This window comes from Hemicordylus capensis, chromosome 1 (assembly GCF_027244095.1).
Source record: "Hemicordylus capensis ecotype Gifberg chromosome 1, rHemCap1.1.pri, whole genome shotgun sequence".
NCBI lineage: Eukaryota > Metazoa > Chordata > Lepidosauria > Squamata > Cordylidae > Hemicordylus > Hemicordylus capensis.
This window is the reverse complement of record NC_069657.1, coordinates 188,807,534-188,826,119: the sequence shown is the minus strand read 5'-3', so window position 1 is coordinate 188,826,119 and position 18,586 is coordinate 188,807,534. Positions and strand designations below refer to the sequence as shown.

Here is an 18,586-nt window from a genome sequence, read left to right as displayed (position 1 = left end):
TTACTGTCTACACAGACTGCTAGCATCTTCTGTAAAGGTAGGAGTCTTTCCCACCCCTACCTGGAGATGCCAGGGATCGAACCTAGGACCTTCTGCATGCAAAGCAGACATTCTGCCACTGAACTGCAGCCCCATCCCATGGGTTAAGGAAGAGACAGGCCTGTGGGGTTTGAGAAGAGAAAGAAAGAGAAACATTTCTTGTAGGGGTGAGAGGCAATGGTGAGAGTGCACCAAAAAGACCAAGCACCACTGATGGTGAAGAAAGGGCGGGAGGAATCTGCTACAAGGTGCACTAAAGGCAACGAGGAAAAGGAAGGAACACTGGACTAGTTGGGGAGTGTCACAGTGAAGGGTAGCAACTAGTGATGCTTTCAAGCAAAGCTGCCTGCAGCACCCCAGCTCTGTGTGTCAACTGTGGCACAGGCTCTATCTATGGAAAGGCTACTTATCTAAACTCACAGAAGCTTCTTGTCAAACACACACACCCTGGGGTAGTTTGCTGCCCTGGGATAAACAGTCACAACACAGAGTTCTGCTATGTGTAGTAATACTTCCTAAAGTTAGTTATAAGGAGTCACTATAAAAGTGTTGTGCCTAAATATGTAAATGTGACCAGTTTAAGTCAGAGCCTTTGGAATGGGAAGGTTACAGTGTAAAAGCATAGGAACGACCATCAGTGGTCCCTGACTTTCTGATGACCACTCCCAGCCACCAAAAGCCAACCCAAACAAAAAGTCTTCGCTGCTTCTGCGTAATGCTCAGACACTGGATTATGGCAAGCTTCCAAGGGAAGAGATTAAGGAACAGACAACAGGAACGCGATCTGCACACCCTTGTGACTGGAACCTGACACACAGGAATATAGGAAGCTGCCTTATACTAAGTCAGACCATTGGTCCATCTAGCTCAGTACTGTCTTTGCAGACTGGCAGCAGCTTCTCCAAGGCTGCAGGCAAGAGTCTCTCCCAGCCCTATCTGGAGATGCCAGAGAGGGAACTTGGAACCTTCTGCATGTAAGCATACAGCTAGCCTTCCCAGAGCAGCCCCATCCCCTAAGGGGAATATCTTACAGAGTTCACACATGTAGTCTCCCATTCAAATGCAAACCAGGGTGGACCCTGCTGAGCAAAGGAGGCAATTCATGCTTGCTACCTCAAAACCAAGTCACCTTAAGTGGGACAGTGGGGAAATGCCTGACTAACAAGCAGAAGGCTGCCAGTTCAAATCCCTACTGGTACGTTTCTCAGACTATGGGAAACACCTATATCAGGCAGCAATGATATAGGAAGATGCTGAAAGGCATCATCTCATACTGCGTGGGAGGAGGCAATGGAAAAGCCCTCCTGTATTCTACCAGAGACAACCACAGGGCACTGTGGGCGAAATCGACTTGACGACACACTTTACCTTTTACCACAAGACCAGCTCTCCTCCAGATGGCAATCTCTTCCAGAAGGCTTTTACTTCCATTGGTGATTTACTTCCAATGGTGATCTCAGGAAGTAAAAAAGGTATACTGGGAAGCTCGTTGCCTAAATTGCCAAACAACAGATTTGCAACAAAATCTGCACTTTGAGTTTTATCCAGAAGACATCAGGAAGCTAGTGCAGATTTTTGGGACAACATTAGTGTAAAGTGCACCCGGCAACCTCTCCCAGCAGGATGTATGCTGCCACATCTGTACTAAGTGAAGACAGTCTTTAAAGAATAGTCTTTAAGGAATAGCTCCACAGGGCATTAAAATATTATTAAGCAGCGTAACCACAATGTGAGGAATGCGTAAATTATGGTCAACAATTTCTATTTGACACAAAGGAATGCAGTCTTTTTCCTAGGCAAGCCTGGTAGCAGGTGTGCCTGGCGTAGCTGCAGACCCAAAAATCAGTCTACAACTGTACACAGATTACATCTGTGGTGCGAGTCCAAGCCTCCCCACAGGTTACAGGACATGCTAACTCCAGATATTTCTGAATTTCAGAATTCCACTTCAGATGGCTCACTCATATTCAGTCTTCAACTATGGTCAGCATGTCAGGACTTGGTTGGGGGTGGGGGGCAGAGGGGAGTATAATTTCACATTAGAATAGTAGTGACATCTAACAGGGTTTATCTATAGGTTGCCACCAACTGGCCTTTTCTATTTTAAAATAAAATAGAGAGGACAGATCCCTGCAGGTTATTAAAAATAATGCCCCTAACACAACCATGAACAGCTGTTGCTTGTCACCCTCTGGGACCTCCATACTAAGTATGGGTTGAATCAGGTTGCTGTATTACAGCTTAATTACCAGTACTCATGATCAAGGACATCAAATTTCTCAAAGAGCTAGCAAGATCAATATGGTGCAGTTAGAGGCCCACATGTTGAATGGCACTACAAGGGTGGAAGAAGTGACTGGAGAACAGCTGCACTGAAGGTATCTTTTGCAGCCCAGCATGGAAGGCGTGGGAAGTGATTTTTGCTTCTCTCATATCTCCCCAAAAGCCCTTTTTTGCTTCCAGGAATATGTCCCCGAGGGCTGTGCTACCCTCAGAGGCACACTCCTGGAAGCAAAAAGAGCTTTAGTAAGGGGGGAACAGAAGTGAAAAAATCATTTCCTTGTTCCCCCACACTGGACTGTGGAAGAAGCTTTCAACACAGCTGTTCCGTTTCTTTGGGGAGTGTGCTACCTTTTCTTATGCCCTTGTAATGCTATGGAAGATGTGGGCCACAATCTTGAAGTGAAGATTCCTGAGCAAAAACACAAGAGTCAATTTTGTTCTATATAAGTCTTAGTTTACATGAAACAGCTGCCCAGCGGAGGCTACTTTAAATCATATTTGCATATTGGTGGCCCACAAGGCAAGCCATTCATGGGCAATGGCTCATGACATGGAGTGCTCCACGCTGCAATAAAACATTCCTGTTGCAGAAATCAGGAGAAAGCTGCATAGCAGCTCTTCCATGTCACAACTGTATGAGACTCTAAACTTATTGAGTTTGTATAATCAATGTGGTTGATGGTAGTGGAGCACCCTCCACAGCACTGCAATCTATATATCTATATATCTATATATCTATATATCTATATATCTATATATCTATATATCTATATATCTATTTCTCTACTATGTATATATTTCTCTAAGGTGTACCTGTTGCTAATCCCTTGTGTGGCAGCTCTCGCGAGAATTCGTGAAAGAGCTGCCGGCAGAGGGAGAGGAAAACGGTGCCACCACCGGCAGAGGTGAGAAACAAAGGGCAGTTGGGAGGGGCGGGGGAAGAAAACGGTGGCAGGCAGGTGGGGGAACTAGAGGCACAGATACTCTGCGCCTGGCCCAGCTAGTGTCAAACATAATTCTTGAGGTGGTGGTGTATCCATCACAAGGATCAACTTCAAGTAGTGTCCATGTGGCAGCAGTTTTGTGTAACATGAACTTATATGTTAAGCAGATAGTATAGTAGTAGTAGTACATAATTACTCTTCAGTAGCCTGGCAATTCCAATGCAAGAAATGAAGTTTGCATTAACAAAATACTTTTTGGCATATACTCAACATGTGAAGAAAAACAAAAGATGTCTTTCTAAATTTTGATACGGTATTAGTATACAAGTTTAGATGCGGTACTAACTGAAGGGTCAGTTCTCTCCTCAATATTTTTGTTCATGAAACTAGTTCCAAAAGCCCAAGGGGTTTTTACACTTGTGTGTCTCTCTAACATCTCAACTCCAATGCTACACAGCAAACTGCTTTTGAAATTTTTGAAGCTGCTTGCTATATGACAAGGGAGGCAGCTGTTCCAGAAAGGGGGAAGTCATATTCCGCTGAACTTACAAAAGCCCTTCAAACGAGTCTAAGCATTACTTTGGATCCAGGGCTTTTTAGAATACTTCCATTCTGCCAGGCACTTGGGGACTGCTAGGTGTGTGCACTAAGCAGTCTGACACCATTTAAGATGTTGTCGAAATCTTGCCCCCATAAGTAACACACTTCTAAAAAACAACTCTCCCTGCCATGAAACAATGACTATGACAGGGGGAAGTAACACTGGCTATGATGGGGAAAGGAGTGGGCGAAGGAAATAAAAATGCAAAAAATTAAAAAGAGAGACTAAGAAAATACAGAAAAGTTAATCAAATAATACAAGCCAAAGACAGATAAGCAGGTTGCTCACCAGAACTTGTTCTGGTAGAGATCCGTCGATATCCATAAGAATGGATATTGCCTGTGCAGGACTCATGCAGTAGCATGCTGTAGCTCGTCAAGACGACTAAGCCCCGCCTACACACCTTCAGCGTGCTATTTAAAGGTGGGCTGAACGCCATGTTCTTCAGTTCTTGGACAACCGCTGTGGAGGATGATCATCTGGAATCAAGTGAGTTTATCAGAGAATAGCTTGCACACTCAACTCACACATAGCGTAGCACTACTGCAGAGGAGTGGTCCGGGAGGGTCTTATGGATAATGACGGATCTCTACCAGATCAAAATTTACATTTGAGCAGCCTGTTTATCTGTTTCGAGATCCGTTGAGATCCGTAAGAATGGGTGTTTAGCTAGCTCCCCCTGGAGCAGGGTGCAGTAGTAGCTATTGCAACAACCTCTTTAAAAACACTTCTCCCAAAGCTCGCTTCAGCAGCAGAGCGCACATCTATGGCGTAATGCTTGATGAAAGGTAACTCGGACCAAGTTGCTGCTTTGCAAATGTCTGAAGGTTACCCCCAACAGGTGTGCAGCTGAAGGAGCGTAGGCATGGGTAGAGTGGGCCTTGATTGCTTCTGGTGGTTGAACATTCTGTGTCTTGTGTGCTAGCAGGATGAGTTCCACTAGCAATCTAGACATTCTATGTCTAGAAATACAGGAGCCTTTTACAGAGCCCTTGTATGCAACAAATAGGTACTTGGTGGACCTGAAGTGCTTAGTGCGATCCAAGTAGTACAACAGTGCCCTACACACATCTAAGGAGTACATCACCCATTCTAACGGAGTTGATGAGTCTTTGAAGAACATAGAGAGAACAATGTCCTGGCTGAGGTGGAAGTTGGACACTACTTTAGGAAGCAAGTCTGGGTCCATTCACATTAGTACTTTATCAGGACAGAACCTAGTGCACGGCAAGTCTATCCACAAGGCTAATTCAATTACAAGTTTAGCTGTGGTTAGTGCTAGCAGAAAAGCAGTTTTCAAAGTCACCAGTTTGCTAGAGGCAGAACTTATAGGTTCAAACAGGGTCTCTGTCAGTGTTGAAACAACTAAGGATATGCTCCATGGCTTAACAGGTTTAAAAGGCCTTTTAGGAGAGCCTTACTCTTTGGATGTGAGAAGAGTCTTCCTGTCAGAGCCTGGATGTCTGGAGAAAAGTGCAGCTAAATGCACTTTGAGATATACATTGGCTAAAACTTGAGATTTTAGTTCTGTTAGATAGAGAAGCACATCTCTTATTGTGGCTTGATCAGGTTGAAAACCCTGTTTCTTGGCATAAAATTTAAAACAAAGCCCTTTGCTCCTGTAATTGTGTCTGGTAGAAGATTTTCTCTGGTTAAGGAAGATCTTATTCAGGAGACAATTCTCCATGCTGTTAGGTGGAGCGTGAGAACATCTGGATGTAGTACATTGCCTTTGTCCAGAGTTAAGAGATCCACTATTTGCGGTAGTCTTTGGTAGTGGTTCCTTGAAAGTTTGAGTACCTGTGGAAACCATGGTTGGCTTGGGCACCATGGAGTCAGCAGGATACAGGATGTAGGAGCGGCCAGAAGATGGGCAACTACTCAGCTGGTCAATGGACATGGAAGAAACATAAGGGGTCTCCTTCTGCCAGTTCAGTTGGAAAGCATCCCCCTGTGATCGTGGGTCGTGTCCTGCCCAGGAGCAGAAGCAATTGCATTTTGTGTTTATGAAGTAGCAAACAGATCTATGGTTGGTTGCATTCAGCTTAAAAAAACGAGGTGTGATGCAATCCGTTTTGATGTTCCACCCATGATGCTGCTGCTGCTGCTGCTGTTGTTGTTGTTGGAAAATCCGACTCAAGTCGTCTGCCAAGATGTTGTCTAGTCCCTTTATGTGTATGGCTAAAGAATAGACTTGATGTCGCATGCACGAATGCCACAGTTGTAGGCTGAGTGCACAGAGACTCCGAGATACAGTCCCACCGTAGCAGGTGGGTGTAGGCCAGGGCTGTAGTATTGTCCAACTGCACTTGCATCACTTTTCCTTGTAGAAGAGGGAGGGAGGCTTTTATTGCTTTTAGGACAGCCAAAATTTCCAGAAAATTGATATGTAATTGTTTTTGTTGAACGGTCTACTTGCCCTGTATCTGATGAGTTCCACAGTGGGCTCCCAGCCCAGTAGAAAGGCATCTGTTAGCCAGATAGAAAGAGACATCATTTGAAGAGGAACTCCTTCCAGCAGATTCCTGTTCATTGACCACCAGGTAAGTGAGTGTAGGATTTGATCTAGGATCAGTAGACGTAGGCCCTGTCAATCCACATTCGGGCGGAAGATCAACAGAAACCACAGCTGCAACTTGTACATCTTTAACCAGGCATATTGCACCACTGTGTTGCACGATGCCTTCAGACCTAAGAGGGCCTTCAGACCTAAGAGTTGGGCCAGTTGAGATGGATGTTGCTGGATATGGAGGACCAAGTCCCTGATGCACTGGAAGTGTCCATGAGGAAGGTATACGTTTCTGGTTCTTGTGTCTAGAACTGCTCCATTGTAGCTGATTGCATGAACTGGTTCTAGTTTGGACTTTTTCCAATTGACCTAGATCCCCAAGTCTTGGAGGAGAGATAGCACATATTTCATTTCTGAATGTAACTCTTCTTTGTCTTTGGAAGTAGAAGCCAGTCGTCCAGGTAAGGACACACCGATATACCCTGTGTCCGAACGTAAGCTATCACTGCCACCATACATTTAATAAATAATCTGGGGGCGGTGGCAAGACCGAAGGGTAAGACTGTGTACTGGTACACTTGACTTCCTATTGCAAATCTGAGATATTTTCTGTGTTGTTCCCTGATGCCAATGTGGAAATGTGTGTCCTTGAGATACAGCGTCATCAGCCAGTTCTCTTGATATAGAAGAGGTAGGATTTCTTGTAACGCTATCATGCAGAATTATCTCACATGGATGAACTTGTTCAAGTGGTGCAGATCCATAATAGGCCATATGCTGCGATCTCTCTTTGGGTTCAAGAAATACCAGGAGTAGAAATCCTCCTGTCTTGCACCCACTGTAACAGGGCAATAGCTCCTTTGGCTAGGAGTTCATTCACTTCTTCCAATAATGCTTGAGAGGGTTGCGTGAACCTTATCCCTGTAAGTTTTGGGGTTGTTCTGAACTCTATTGTGTAGCCCGCATATACAATTTTCAGGACCCAGCGGTCCGATGTTATGTGGTGCCATGCAGGGGCATGGTGCGCCAACTTGATGTTGGTTGTTGGCAGGAGGATAGAGTTTGTGAGAGAGATGTTGTTGCTCACTTGCCAAGGTGTTGTGGCCCCCGATGGCAGAAAAAGAGAGGAGTCTAGCAGGGACAATGGGTGGTTCTGACCCTCAAAAGGTGCTTCTGAGGTTCAGGTTGTTTAGTGCGCTGAGACTGATTTTGCTTTCCCTTGCCAGGGAAAGGACGTTTGGAGGCCTCATACTGACTTCTAAAATTATGGCGTTCTTGTTAAGGTTTGAATGTGGATTTTTGTCTTGAATACTGGCGGTATCTGGAGCCATAGGAGAAGGCAGGTGTTGAGATGGTAAAAGTCTTAGCTGCAATTTTTGATTTTTTCATCTTCTTCATGGTGGAATCAGTATTTTCACTGAATAAGCCTTTCCCATCGAAAGGTAACCCTTCGGTTCTCTCTTTCATATCTCCATGCAGATTTGTCGAAGCCACACGTGTCTGCGTAGGGAGATTTCTGCCATCAAAGTGCAGGACTCCGACTCAGCCAAGTGTTTGGTTGTACTTAACTGTTGTCTGGTAAGTGCAGCTGACTTATTCAGAATTTCCTGGAATTTTTTCTTTTACATTCCTCAGGGGAGACGACATCCATAGAGTTCTGTAACTCCTCCCATAGGATTTTATCCTGCCCGTTGGGATCATATTACAATCATTCTGAAAAAGCTGCACTGGCTACCAATTTGTTTCTGGGTCCAATTCAAGGTGCTGGTTTTGACCTTTTAAGCCCTCAATGGTTTGAGCCCTGGATATCTGAAGGGCCACCTGCTCCCAAAGGTTTCTGCCTGCTTAACGAGTCACCAGAGGGGGCTCTGCACCACGTGCAGACAGCAAGAGAAGCTCGAATGTCGAGCACTTGGGACAGGGCCTTTTCAGTCATTGCCCCCAGGCTTAGGCATGGATTTTAATTGTGAATTGTCTTAATTATATTGTAAACCACTTTGGGATTATTATTTTTTAATTAAATTTTTATTAATTTTAACAATAATCTTAACATTAACATTAACAACAAACAGATATGGACTTCCCGCTCACACCTCCTCGTGAATCATCAGTTATAAAGTTAACCCTAGCTATAATAATAATTCAAAGCATAAATTTAAACCTTACAAGCACGATTTTAATCTACCCAACCTGCACTTATTACTAAATTTCAAACCCTGTTGTAAAATCAATAGTAGGAACACTTTGGGATTATTTTAATGAAAAGCAGCAGAGAAATAAAATAAATAAATAAATAAAATTATGGGGCAGCAGAGGAGTGGCAAGCAGCCCTGTATGGTATTTTATGTTCATGTTATTTTGTCACCATGTTACATCATAGGTAGGTGCAGTTACTCTCTGGCAGACAGTGCTTACTTCAGGCAAATTATATCCATTAGTCACTGTTTAGGGGTAAACACAGCAGTTACTATGGAGGAGATTAAAAAAGAAGCTCTCTTTCTATCGATCTCTTCCACACATTCAAGCGAATCAGCAGAGAAAAGAAAAGCATTCAAAAGTACTGATCTGAAGCCAGAGTCCATTTTAATGTGGTGAAATCAATGAGAGTTCATTTCTCCCCATATTCACCTCCCATAGTGGATTCTGACCTGTTCAACTAGTTCAGTGGGAAACTCAGACACAACCAGAATGATATAATCTGGTTCAATCTTGTTTAAGAAGATCTACTAGTTAATTGCAAAATAATTTGCTCAACTGACCAAAGGGAGCAAACAGGGAAGAGAGCTGAGACAAGCACTAATCTTTCATGGTAGAGATTTCATACATGCCGCTATTCTAGTGCTTCTGGTATACCAGGGGAACTCCCTAAGAAGTCTGGAGCAAGAGTACCCGTGAGCCAATTCCCCAGTTTGCCAAGCAATCCAATCTTCTGGGCAGAGTGCAGAGCCTCTGCCCCACCATCTGTTTCTCTTTGGGAATCCCTTAAGCTGAAGCATTAGGTCACATCACCTTTCTTGCCCAGTACAGTTCATGGATCAGCAGGTAACAAGCTCTCATCTCTGTACTGTGCTTCATAAAATGTTTATACAACTAAGCACCAAGAATGCAAGATTACTGTAAAACAGGAATTAAACTATTAGGAGACAAACAACACTGGTGTATTGTGTGTCCTTCAGTTTAAAAGGCTGAACAGCAGGTGCAGTGGTTACAGACACTAGATGAGAGGCAGGAAGGCTTTCCATGGAGAAAAGACCAACTCTCATCCTACTTCAACTTCAAGCCCTTCTCCCCACCTCCAAAGCTCTGCTCCTTCCTTTTTTCACCCCAGTGCAGGTGCAAGAGGGGGTAAGAAACAGGGCTTAACCAGAAATGGGACACACTAACACAGGCCCTTGACGATGAGAATGGATAATAAGAAACAGCTGGGAATACCATTGAGAGGCTTCATGGTGCCCAAATCACATCTCGTTGCAGCTGGGATAGCTTCCCTTATGAGACGAGGGGATTTATTTTTATTAATATTAAGAAAAGCTACTTCCTCCTCTCCCACACATTCCAAAAGGTACTAATGAAACCTGTGACAAATAGTACTAAGTAGCTCCTACAGAACAATTTTTGGAAATGACTAAAATAAGAATACACACATGAAGTCATAGATTTTGTGAAACAGTACCAAAAATCATGGTAAAATACTTCAGGAAATCCCAAAGGCAAACAAAAACCTAGTAACGCCTTCAGAGATGTTGAATAGCAGCTCAAAAAGCACCTTCTGATGCAGAGATTATTTCTGTGCTGATTATGCCTAGTAGCTTTTTCTACTCAGACGCTTAGTGCCTGGGTTAGAGTCTTCATTTTTGTGTGTTTTTACTTTTTTAAAATGAACACATACAGAAGCATTCTTTGCTTCTAAAGATGAAATTAAGAGTCCATTTGGGCTTATATTCTTGCTATCACTCTCATGTTAAGTTACAATTTCATTATATTGTAAACATAGCAGTATGGTTGGTTACCTGCTTTAATATCACAGAGCTGTTAACACAAAAACTTAAATACTTAAAATATTTATAAAATGGCATAAATGCCATACATATTAATTTAATGACTATTCTACAATACGAGAGCATGCTCAAACACAACACCTCAGCAGTATTTTAAAGCAGCAACCACCTAGCCAATTTCTGTATGTTCTGTAGTTTTTCTAATCCACTCTCCCTGTGGCTGAGCAAAATCGAATTGCCTCTCACATTTGCAGACAGCTCTGTGAAGGTGATAATAGAGCTGCTCCCTGCTGTCATGAGGCAGGAAATAGGAAAATGGCATATGGGGCTAGAAAGAAATAAAAAAAAGAACCAAACAAGAACAAAAGAGATTTCAACAAAGGACAAACTATAACCCAATATGCTTTGCAAGTTAATCTCTTTTCATAATGATTTCACATAATCATTCATCTGCAAACTTACCCTAAAATGTGAATGGCTGCAGAGTCTATGGGGAAAGTTTTTTTAAATTCTGAAACATTTAGAACACACAAAATTTCACGTTCCAGCTCTATAAAATAGATGCGTTATTTTTACCCATGGACGGACTAAATCCAGCCCAATTTGCTAGGATTTCATTTTAATGAACTCACTCAGTTTTATCTAAAGCACAGAAGACTTTGGTTACCAGTCTTGGAACCTGAATATGGTTTGCTCTGGTAAGCTGTACAGAATTCACAAAAGAAGATTACAGAAAAAAATGTTATGCATAAGCAACAAAAAGCTCTTCGAAAGCAAAAGGACGATATACAATGTGTCTGTATCTTAACCCCTCTTTGTGATATTTAGTTCACTGTCTGAACTTTACATTTCATATTTTGAAGTGACAATGCAATTTTTAAATGTGTTTCATATGAGAATCCAGAATGACTCCATAGGTTTTTAATTAAAAACCCATGAAAAAGGATAAGGTTTTCCTCCTTAATAGAAACCAACACATACCTTTCCTTTTACACTCTGAATGGGATCGACTACTACAGCAACAGCTCTTTCTGACAGGGCTTCAAAACTCTGTTGAGTATTGATATCCACACCAGACAACCAACAGCCAAAGCCAGGGTGACTGTGATACCAGCCAACAACCATCTCAGGTCTGAAAAAAAGAAGATATTCAGAGTTTCCCAACACCACTTACAATGTAAAATATGAAGTTTAACAATGAAAAAATAAGCTATTCAGTAGGCCAAGAAAACAGAAAGGGGAGAAAATGCACCATTAGAAACATTTAAATTGCTGCTCACCAGATTATGGTGAAAACATGAAAATGTGACAAAGGACTGCTATCATTAAGGAATACATATTAGCACTGGTAGGTCAGGATCTCAGTTTTTCACCCTGTTACCACACCTTCCAATCCAGTTTTTACCCTTTCAGCACTTCACTAAATATGTACTCTAACTCAATAGTGCCAAAAGTTGCTTTTTAATGGCAAAATGTCCATTTCAGACATGGACAACAGGAACAAACGGTGGGAAAAGATTAAATATCAATTAAACCAGCAGTAGAATAAGGAACTCGGTAGGAAAGCAATTTCCACTGTTCTACTCAGCTATTGAGTCTTTTGTTCACATTAATTTCGAATTTTTCCTACACTATAAGAATTTGAGTAAGCAGATGACAACTGTTGAAACAGAGAAAGTGAAGAAACAAAAGTTGCTCAAACGTTTTTATCAGGCAACCTTTTTATCAGGTAACCTTTTGGGTGGTGTACAGGGGCACCCTGGCTAAAAATACAGATTTTGTGTGGTAATAGTGTCTTTTGTACTATCTTAATACAGAAGTATAAACTGTCAGTTGAAGATTGCCTTAGGATAGGCAACAGTTCCAGCCACAAATGGAGTCTGAAGGCCCTTAGTTGGACGCAGTCTACTGCATCTTCTGCCAATATATCAAGCCCATGATTAGATTGTGTGACTAAATAACAGGTCACATAAGGCTGAACCAACTATTTCTGCTGCAAGACAAATAAACAACCCAGTAGGAAAGCAGGACTTGACTATATTACTACATTACAAAAATGGCCCTTAAGAAGTTCCTTACCTTCCTGTCTGCTTTAGCATATCCAACATTTTGGCTTGAAATACAGGATCAACAGCCTCCACACTGACTCCCTGGATTTGGAAGAAGAAAAAGAATAGCATTTTCAAAATAAATGATCTAGCATACAGTCACATATCAAGAGACTTTTATTTATTTATCAAATTTGTACACCACCATGAACCTTAGTCTGTGGGTGGTTTACAGTGACATAAAACAGCTTAACACACGGGGGTGGGGGGGTGGCTTTAACACAATTTAAAACCAGAGTCAGATTAAGAAGCTGGGGTGTTTTTCTTGTCAAAGATATTTTAACCTTGTTTATATAGACCTTCTGTTTGAAACCACTGCCACTATTCATTAAGTAAAGTAAAGTGTGCTGCCAAGTCTATGTCAACTCCTGGCAACCACAGAGTCTGGTGGTTGTCTTCGATAGAATACAGGAGGGGTTTACCATTGCCTCCTCCCACGCAGTATGAGATGATGCCTTTCAGTATCTTCCTATATCGCTGCTGCCTGATATAAGAGTTTCCCATAGTCTGGGAAACATACCAGCAGGGATTCGAACTGGCAACCTCTGGCTTGCTAGTCAAGTCATTTCCCCACTGTGCCATTAGGTGGCTCACTACTCAATAGTCAATACTTATTTTCCTTGTAAAAAAGGAGTACTATTGAGTACCACTGACCATTGCTTACTACCAAGTCAAGTTCAGTTTTGCTGCTGGAGGTAAAACACTCTCTAAGTTCTGGAGCAGGGCTACACAAATTTGGCCCTCCAGCTGTTTGACTCCAACTCCCATCATCCCCAGCCACAGTGGCCAATAGGGATGATGGGAGCTGCAGTCCAACATCTGCAGGAGGGCCAAAGTTGTGCAGCCTGGGAGGGTGTACAGCCACAAGAAACAGTCCAGTAAAGCAAATGCTAATTTACAAATAAATCCATTATAACAGTAAACAACTCAATTATGAAATCTGTTTGCTTCAAGACCTTAAGGTTTTGTAGTATTCACTAACATAAGGAGAGTCAATGTGTAGTTCATGGTCCCCCGCTTCCCGCATCCAACCCTACACTAATCCACACATTGTGACCCATGCAGCTCCCACTTATAATATCAGCAAAGGTTTTTTCCTTCTTCCCAGAAGTACTGACATTTGCCAAATGAATGAAATAAAGACTAACTCCAACCTCTTTTGCAACTATAGAAGGGCTACATGGCATCCAATAGGCAAAGTGGGATGAGACTGCCATAAAATTTGGGCACATACCCATTTAGCTTGTAAACTAGTGAAAGGTAATCTATACCTACTTGGGTCCTATCTCTATTAGTCATGCATTCAGAAATTATATACTGAAACCTCACCTAAACAGAATAAATTACTCTCACACACATTTGTGTTGATGGTAGAAATTGAATACTATCAAGTTAAAAAGCTACCTCTGACAGAAGTGTCTAAAACACAGGTTGTGCCCCACTCACGAGATTCTAAGAAACAGGTTCAGCTGTGCCATTTAAAAAATCCTGATAGTTTTGATCCAAGTTTTTTTTAGTGCTGTAAACAGATCTTGGTATTTTCATAAATATGGACATTTAATACAAATAAAACTACAACATTGTGTAATCTATACCACTAGGGAGCCCAACTGTGTAAGATATTAAATACATCAACTGAGATTGTTAAAAGGCAGCACAGATCATAGACTTAGACCTAGATATAAGCATTCAAGCTTTTCTGCAACTATTAAATGTGTGGGGGAGGAAAAATCTTGATGTACAGTTATATAGTGTGGCAAAACACATTTACTCACTGAAGAGTACTCACCGTTCCTGACTGTGGCATAGCAAATACATCAATCACTCTGACAGTATAGTCATCAACAAATTCTCCAAGCATCAGCCCCATAACTTCCATAGGAACACCAGCACGACCATGTTTCAACATCTGGAAAGAAGATAAAGGTTCAAGTGATATGTTGATCAAGAGTATGCTATAGAAGGGATAATGGTTTGATGCTCTAGTGTTTATATATTCCCAAGTGGCATTTTCTAGGGTCAACCAGAATCAACTTTCCCATATCTTTAAAACCACTGTGATATCCTAGGACACCTTGATGTATGCCAAGTGTAACAAAGGAGGATTCAAGGTTTTTAATACAAAAACAACAGGGTGGTCAGACTGGTTCATGTCTGAGATGGGGATGGGGGTAGGTGCTACAAAAAAACAACCTCCCAAAGAACTAAAAAAAGAACAAACTCATAATGATGTTCCAAGTCTAAAGAAGTTTCTCATTTTACCAATATTTTGGGCAGAAGAAACCCCCTGTACTACACTATGACCCAACAAAACACATACCTTCAAAAGCGCAAGGGAAGAGATGTAAACTTGTTCAGCTGTGTCAACTGCAGGAGCATCAGTAGGAGGACCCTAGGCAAAAAGGTAACATGAGACTATCTTTCTGAGCTCAGTTATTTTATAGATGAAACAGGCATTTTTAAAGGAAAAAATAGCACTTATGTATTTTGTCCTACCAGTTGCAGCATTTGATAACCAATGCCAATCCCATACCTGGTATCTGCGCATCCATGGGGGCTTTTCAGCTTCCTCTTCTGGTCCCAGCCCCTAGCCCATCCCTACATGCTCTGAAAAAGACCTGCTTGATGGTCAGCAGCAGCACTTTTGAGGTACAATGGCTACTGTTAGAAGGAAAAGAGTTAGCCATCACCCCCGAGTGTGCAGAAGTGTAGCGGTTCAGAGTGTGTGCTATGAATCACAAGTCCCAAATCTTGCCTCTGCCATGACTCACTATGTGGCCTAATCAAGCCATTCTCACTCAGCTTCAGCTCTAAATCTGCAATATAGTGACAACATTCAGTTACCTTACCGGGTTGTTGTCTGGATGACAAACACAATAATAAGTGAAGCACACCTTGAAGTGCTATATGAAGTATAGGTACTATTATTAGTGCACATCCAAGGGGCATCTTTGGATCCTAACAAGACCTGCTATTGAGTATTTCTTCTATGTAAACTACCTTTTCAGTCTGATTGAGGGCAAAAGAATTTGACTGCTGCATCCTCTATCTAATCAAAGTCAATTTTAAAACACTACAAATACTGTCCTGGGAGAAATCCTATTACAAATGATATAGGCTCAGATCCCAAAGTTCTATTAGTGAGTTAAGTCTTGCTGGAATACTAGCTAACCTACCTCAGCTTCAATACTACATATACCTCCAATTCACCAATTAACTACATGTTTCTTACAATGGTGTGAATATAAATGCTGCTGGGCTAGCATGATTAACTGGCACCAACACAAACAATTTCCCTTTGCTTTGTCAGTTTTCAGTTGAAGAGGACTTGAAGAAAAAGGCTACGGGAGCACTTTGCAGATCCACTGGTGCAGTGAGAGAAAAATGGACCTCCAATCCCTAGGCGGAAAAGCTGTGAACAAAATACTCTGCTCTTTGCTTCATGAGTAGCTAATAAAAAATTAGCACAATTGTCCCAGGTGTGAATGACGACCGAGGCCAGTACTGTGTACTGTTCAAGTGCAGAATGCCAACTATATTACGACTTTCCTGGGAATGGTGACAAAATGGTACAAAAGCCTTTTTCTAAAAAAAGTTACTTTTAAGTGTATAGCTCCAGAGGAAATACCAGTGCATATGGATCAAAGATGAAGCACACAATGAGCATTCTTATTTTAAATAGTTGTATCCTGCTTTTATTTTAATTAAATTCAAAGCATCTATCAACATTAAAACCAAAATGCATGTATTTCCAACACGAAAATGAATTAGCATTTCTGGTAAACTATATCAAATTGTAAGTGTTGCATTAACAGCCTTGTTTTTTTTTTATATCAGGAAAGTTTTTGTATGCCTTCTAATAATAGTGAAGTGTATCTACAGTCCTCCCTTGGGAAAAGAACCGGGGCCATCATGAAGAAGCCCCTGCTCCTAGCCCCTGTCAGAGGACATAACTGTAGGTGCTGGAATTTAGAGCAGAAGACAAGCAACTTTGTGTGGGGAGAGGTTTCTTGGCAGCATTATTTTCAATCTGTGGGGAAATGTGGGGTAATGTAACTCAGTGAAAGCCATTATCTTGTGTATGGAGATTCTGGAGAAGAAACCCCAGCAAAGTGAGATTTCACAGAACACCCTGTTAAAGGAGTGAAATCTAAAATAATATAACCAGTGGACAGTAGCGCTGATGCTTGTGCAAGTTACCTTTTGATATAATCTACTGTTAACAACCTAAACAAACCACTATCTATGGCTCCCTAGCATTGTCCTAAAAAGGGTTTGATGTGTCTAATGAGTAGTACATTGGGAATCTCGGGATACAGATCAACTGTATCCATTATTTCCATAGCCTTCTGAAATGGTTCAAGATTTCCACCAATTATTCTGACTGAGGAACTGATTCAACCACCACTTACATTCCTGTAGAACTATTGAAGTCAATGGCACACATTCCCAGAGTGATTTCAGGTACCATTTTTTAAAAGTCTGTTTTAATGCCTGGTTACTCATAACCCCATTATAGCAGGTAACCTTGAAATTGCTCAAATTGTATTCTTGCCTAAAGAGGAATGACACTTTCTGCCCTCTAGGCCTTTACACATTGTCCTCACTGGTATTCACAATGTCTCTTAATTTATCAGTAGGTTGCTAATATGCGAACAGACTACTACTTCTTCCAGTTTATTAAAAATGCTAAGAATGTCCCTGAGGTACTTCATACAGCAGAGATCACTATATTCAACCAGTTGACATCCTGACTCAATAAGCCCTACTCCCAAATATTCTAATTAACAGTAAGTTACTATATATCAAATGCTTTTCTCAAATTTGCCTAGTGCAATGACTTTTGCTGCAAGCATGGTTACTGCAACCATGCAGATAAATTTTTACCTTTATTTTAGAAATATATTCTATTGTATGTGTATATATGATCGCAATTCCAAGTCCATGTAAGCAAAACCCCTTAATTACCTAAAAATAAATGGTGTCATAACTACAACAAAAGTTCTTTTTTTGTTTGTTTTGGCAATCTAAACAGATCCCTTCTGAACAAGCATTTAAAATCCAATTTTAAAATCAGCTGAACTTAAACATAAAATTCTCTCATAATACCTAGTCTAAAACAATGGTCTCAAGCGGAAGAGTGAATCACTGGAGCAATACAACAAATTCCCTTCAGACATGAAAATTACCAGAAAGTCACTCAAAGAAGCCAATCTTCTAAATGATACCCAAGAATGGTGTACAGTAAACGTACACTTACAAGCTGCAAGACATGTTGGCGTTCTTGTGACCAATTCCTTTGCACTCCTCCATGCATATCTCTAAGTCTGTGAATATGTACCACAGTGCATTTGTTACTGTGAGAAAAGGCCCTGTGCTCTCCCCACATTTTTTCCCAACCTAGCAATGTTAATGGTATATTAAGTCTGAACACAAATTATTAGGTTATATATCAAACCTAATCTTAATCTCCCAGGCATTTTCTACCCCAACCAATAATCTACAAAAGGTGACAAAAAGTAAATTATACTTGCCCCTTTTAAACCAGATGCATCAAATTTCCTCTCTTTCCAGAGAATTCCCTGAAGAATGGCTGTGATAACACTACTACCACCACCAGACTGAAACCTAAGCAAGCCCTTAATTTTCTCCTTTATAACCAAAACATACCATTAATTTTTTTAAAAAATTTTTTTGACGTTCTTTTGTATCCAGTACATAGAAGCGGGGGGGGGGAATCAATCCTGGTTATACTTTTAAGAGAAGAAACAGATGCTTCTTCCTGACTAAACTGTCTGCCAAGTGTTAGTCAGTGAACTGACCTGCCTGCAGGGCAATCATATCAACCGTAAGCCGTATCAATCATTTCATTTAAGCCATCACTTATTAGTGCCTGCAAGATTTAAGGTAGACTTGCACTATTAAAAGGCAATTCTTTTATCAACATTTAGTAAGGTAAAATGTTTCCAAAACTCTGAAGAAGAAAAAACCAAAGATCAAATAATCAGCTCATAAACCAAATGCGGTTGAAACGAGCTGCTACTCTCCCTTCAGGAGCATTCAGATATGATCCAGTTATAAAAGCTGTGACTTTTACTTGGGCA

At 41.3% G+C, this 18,586-nt stretch overlaps 1 protein-coding gene across 6 annotated transcripts in view; it reads right to left on the bottom strand.

Annotated features, from left to right (window-relative positions):
• The window catches only part of PSMD14 (proteasome 26S subunit, non-ATPase 14), a 97,008-nt gene that overhangs the window by 49,395 nt on the left and 29,027 nt on the right, over window positions 1-18,586 (bottom strand). For all 6 annotated transcript variants that reach the window (XM_053280248.1, XM_053280218.1, XM_053280264.1 and 3 more), the window contains exons 4-7: window positions 14,803-14,874; window positions 14,272-14,391; window positions 12,454-12,524; window positions 11,356-11,506 (exon numbers count right to left, since the gene is read on the bottom strand). In XM_053280248.1, coding sequence (XP_053136223.1) covers window positions 11,356-11,506; window positions 12,454-12,524; window positions 14,272-14,391; window positions 14,803-14,874 — 414 coding nt within the window. The remainder of the gene's footprint in view (window positions 1-11,355; window positions 11,507-12,453; window positions 12,525-14,271; window positions 14,392-14,802; window positions 14,875-18,586) is intronic.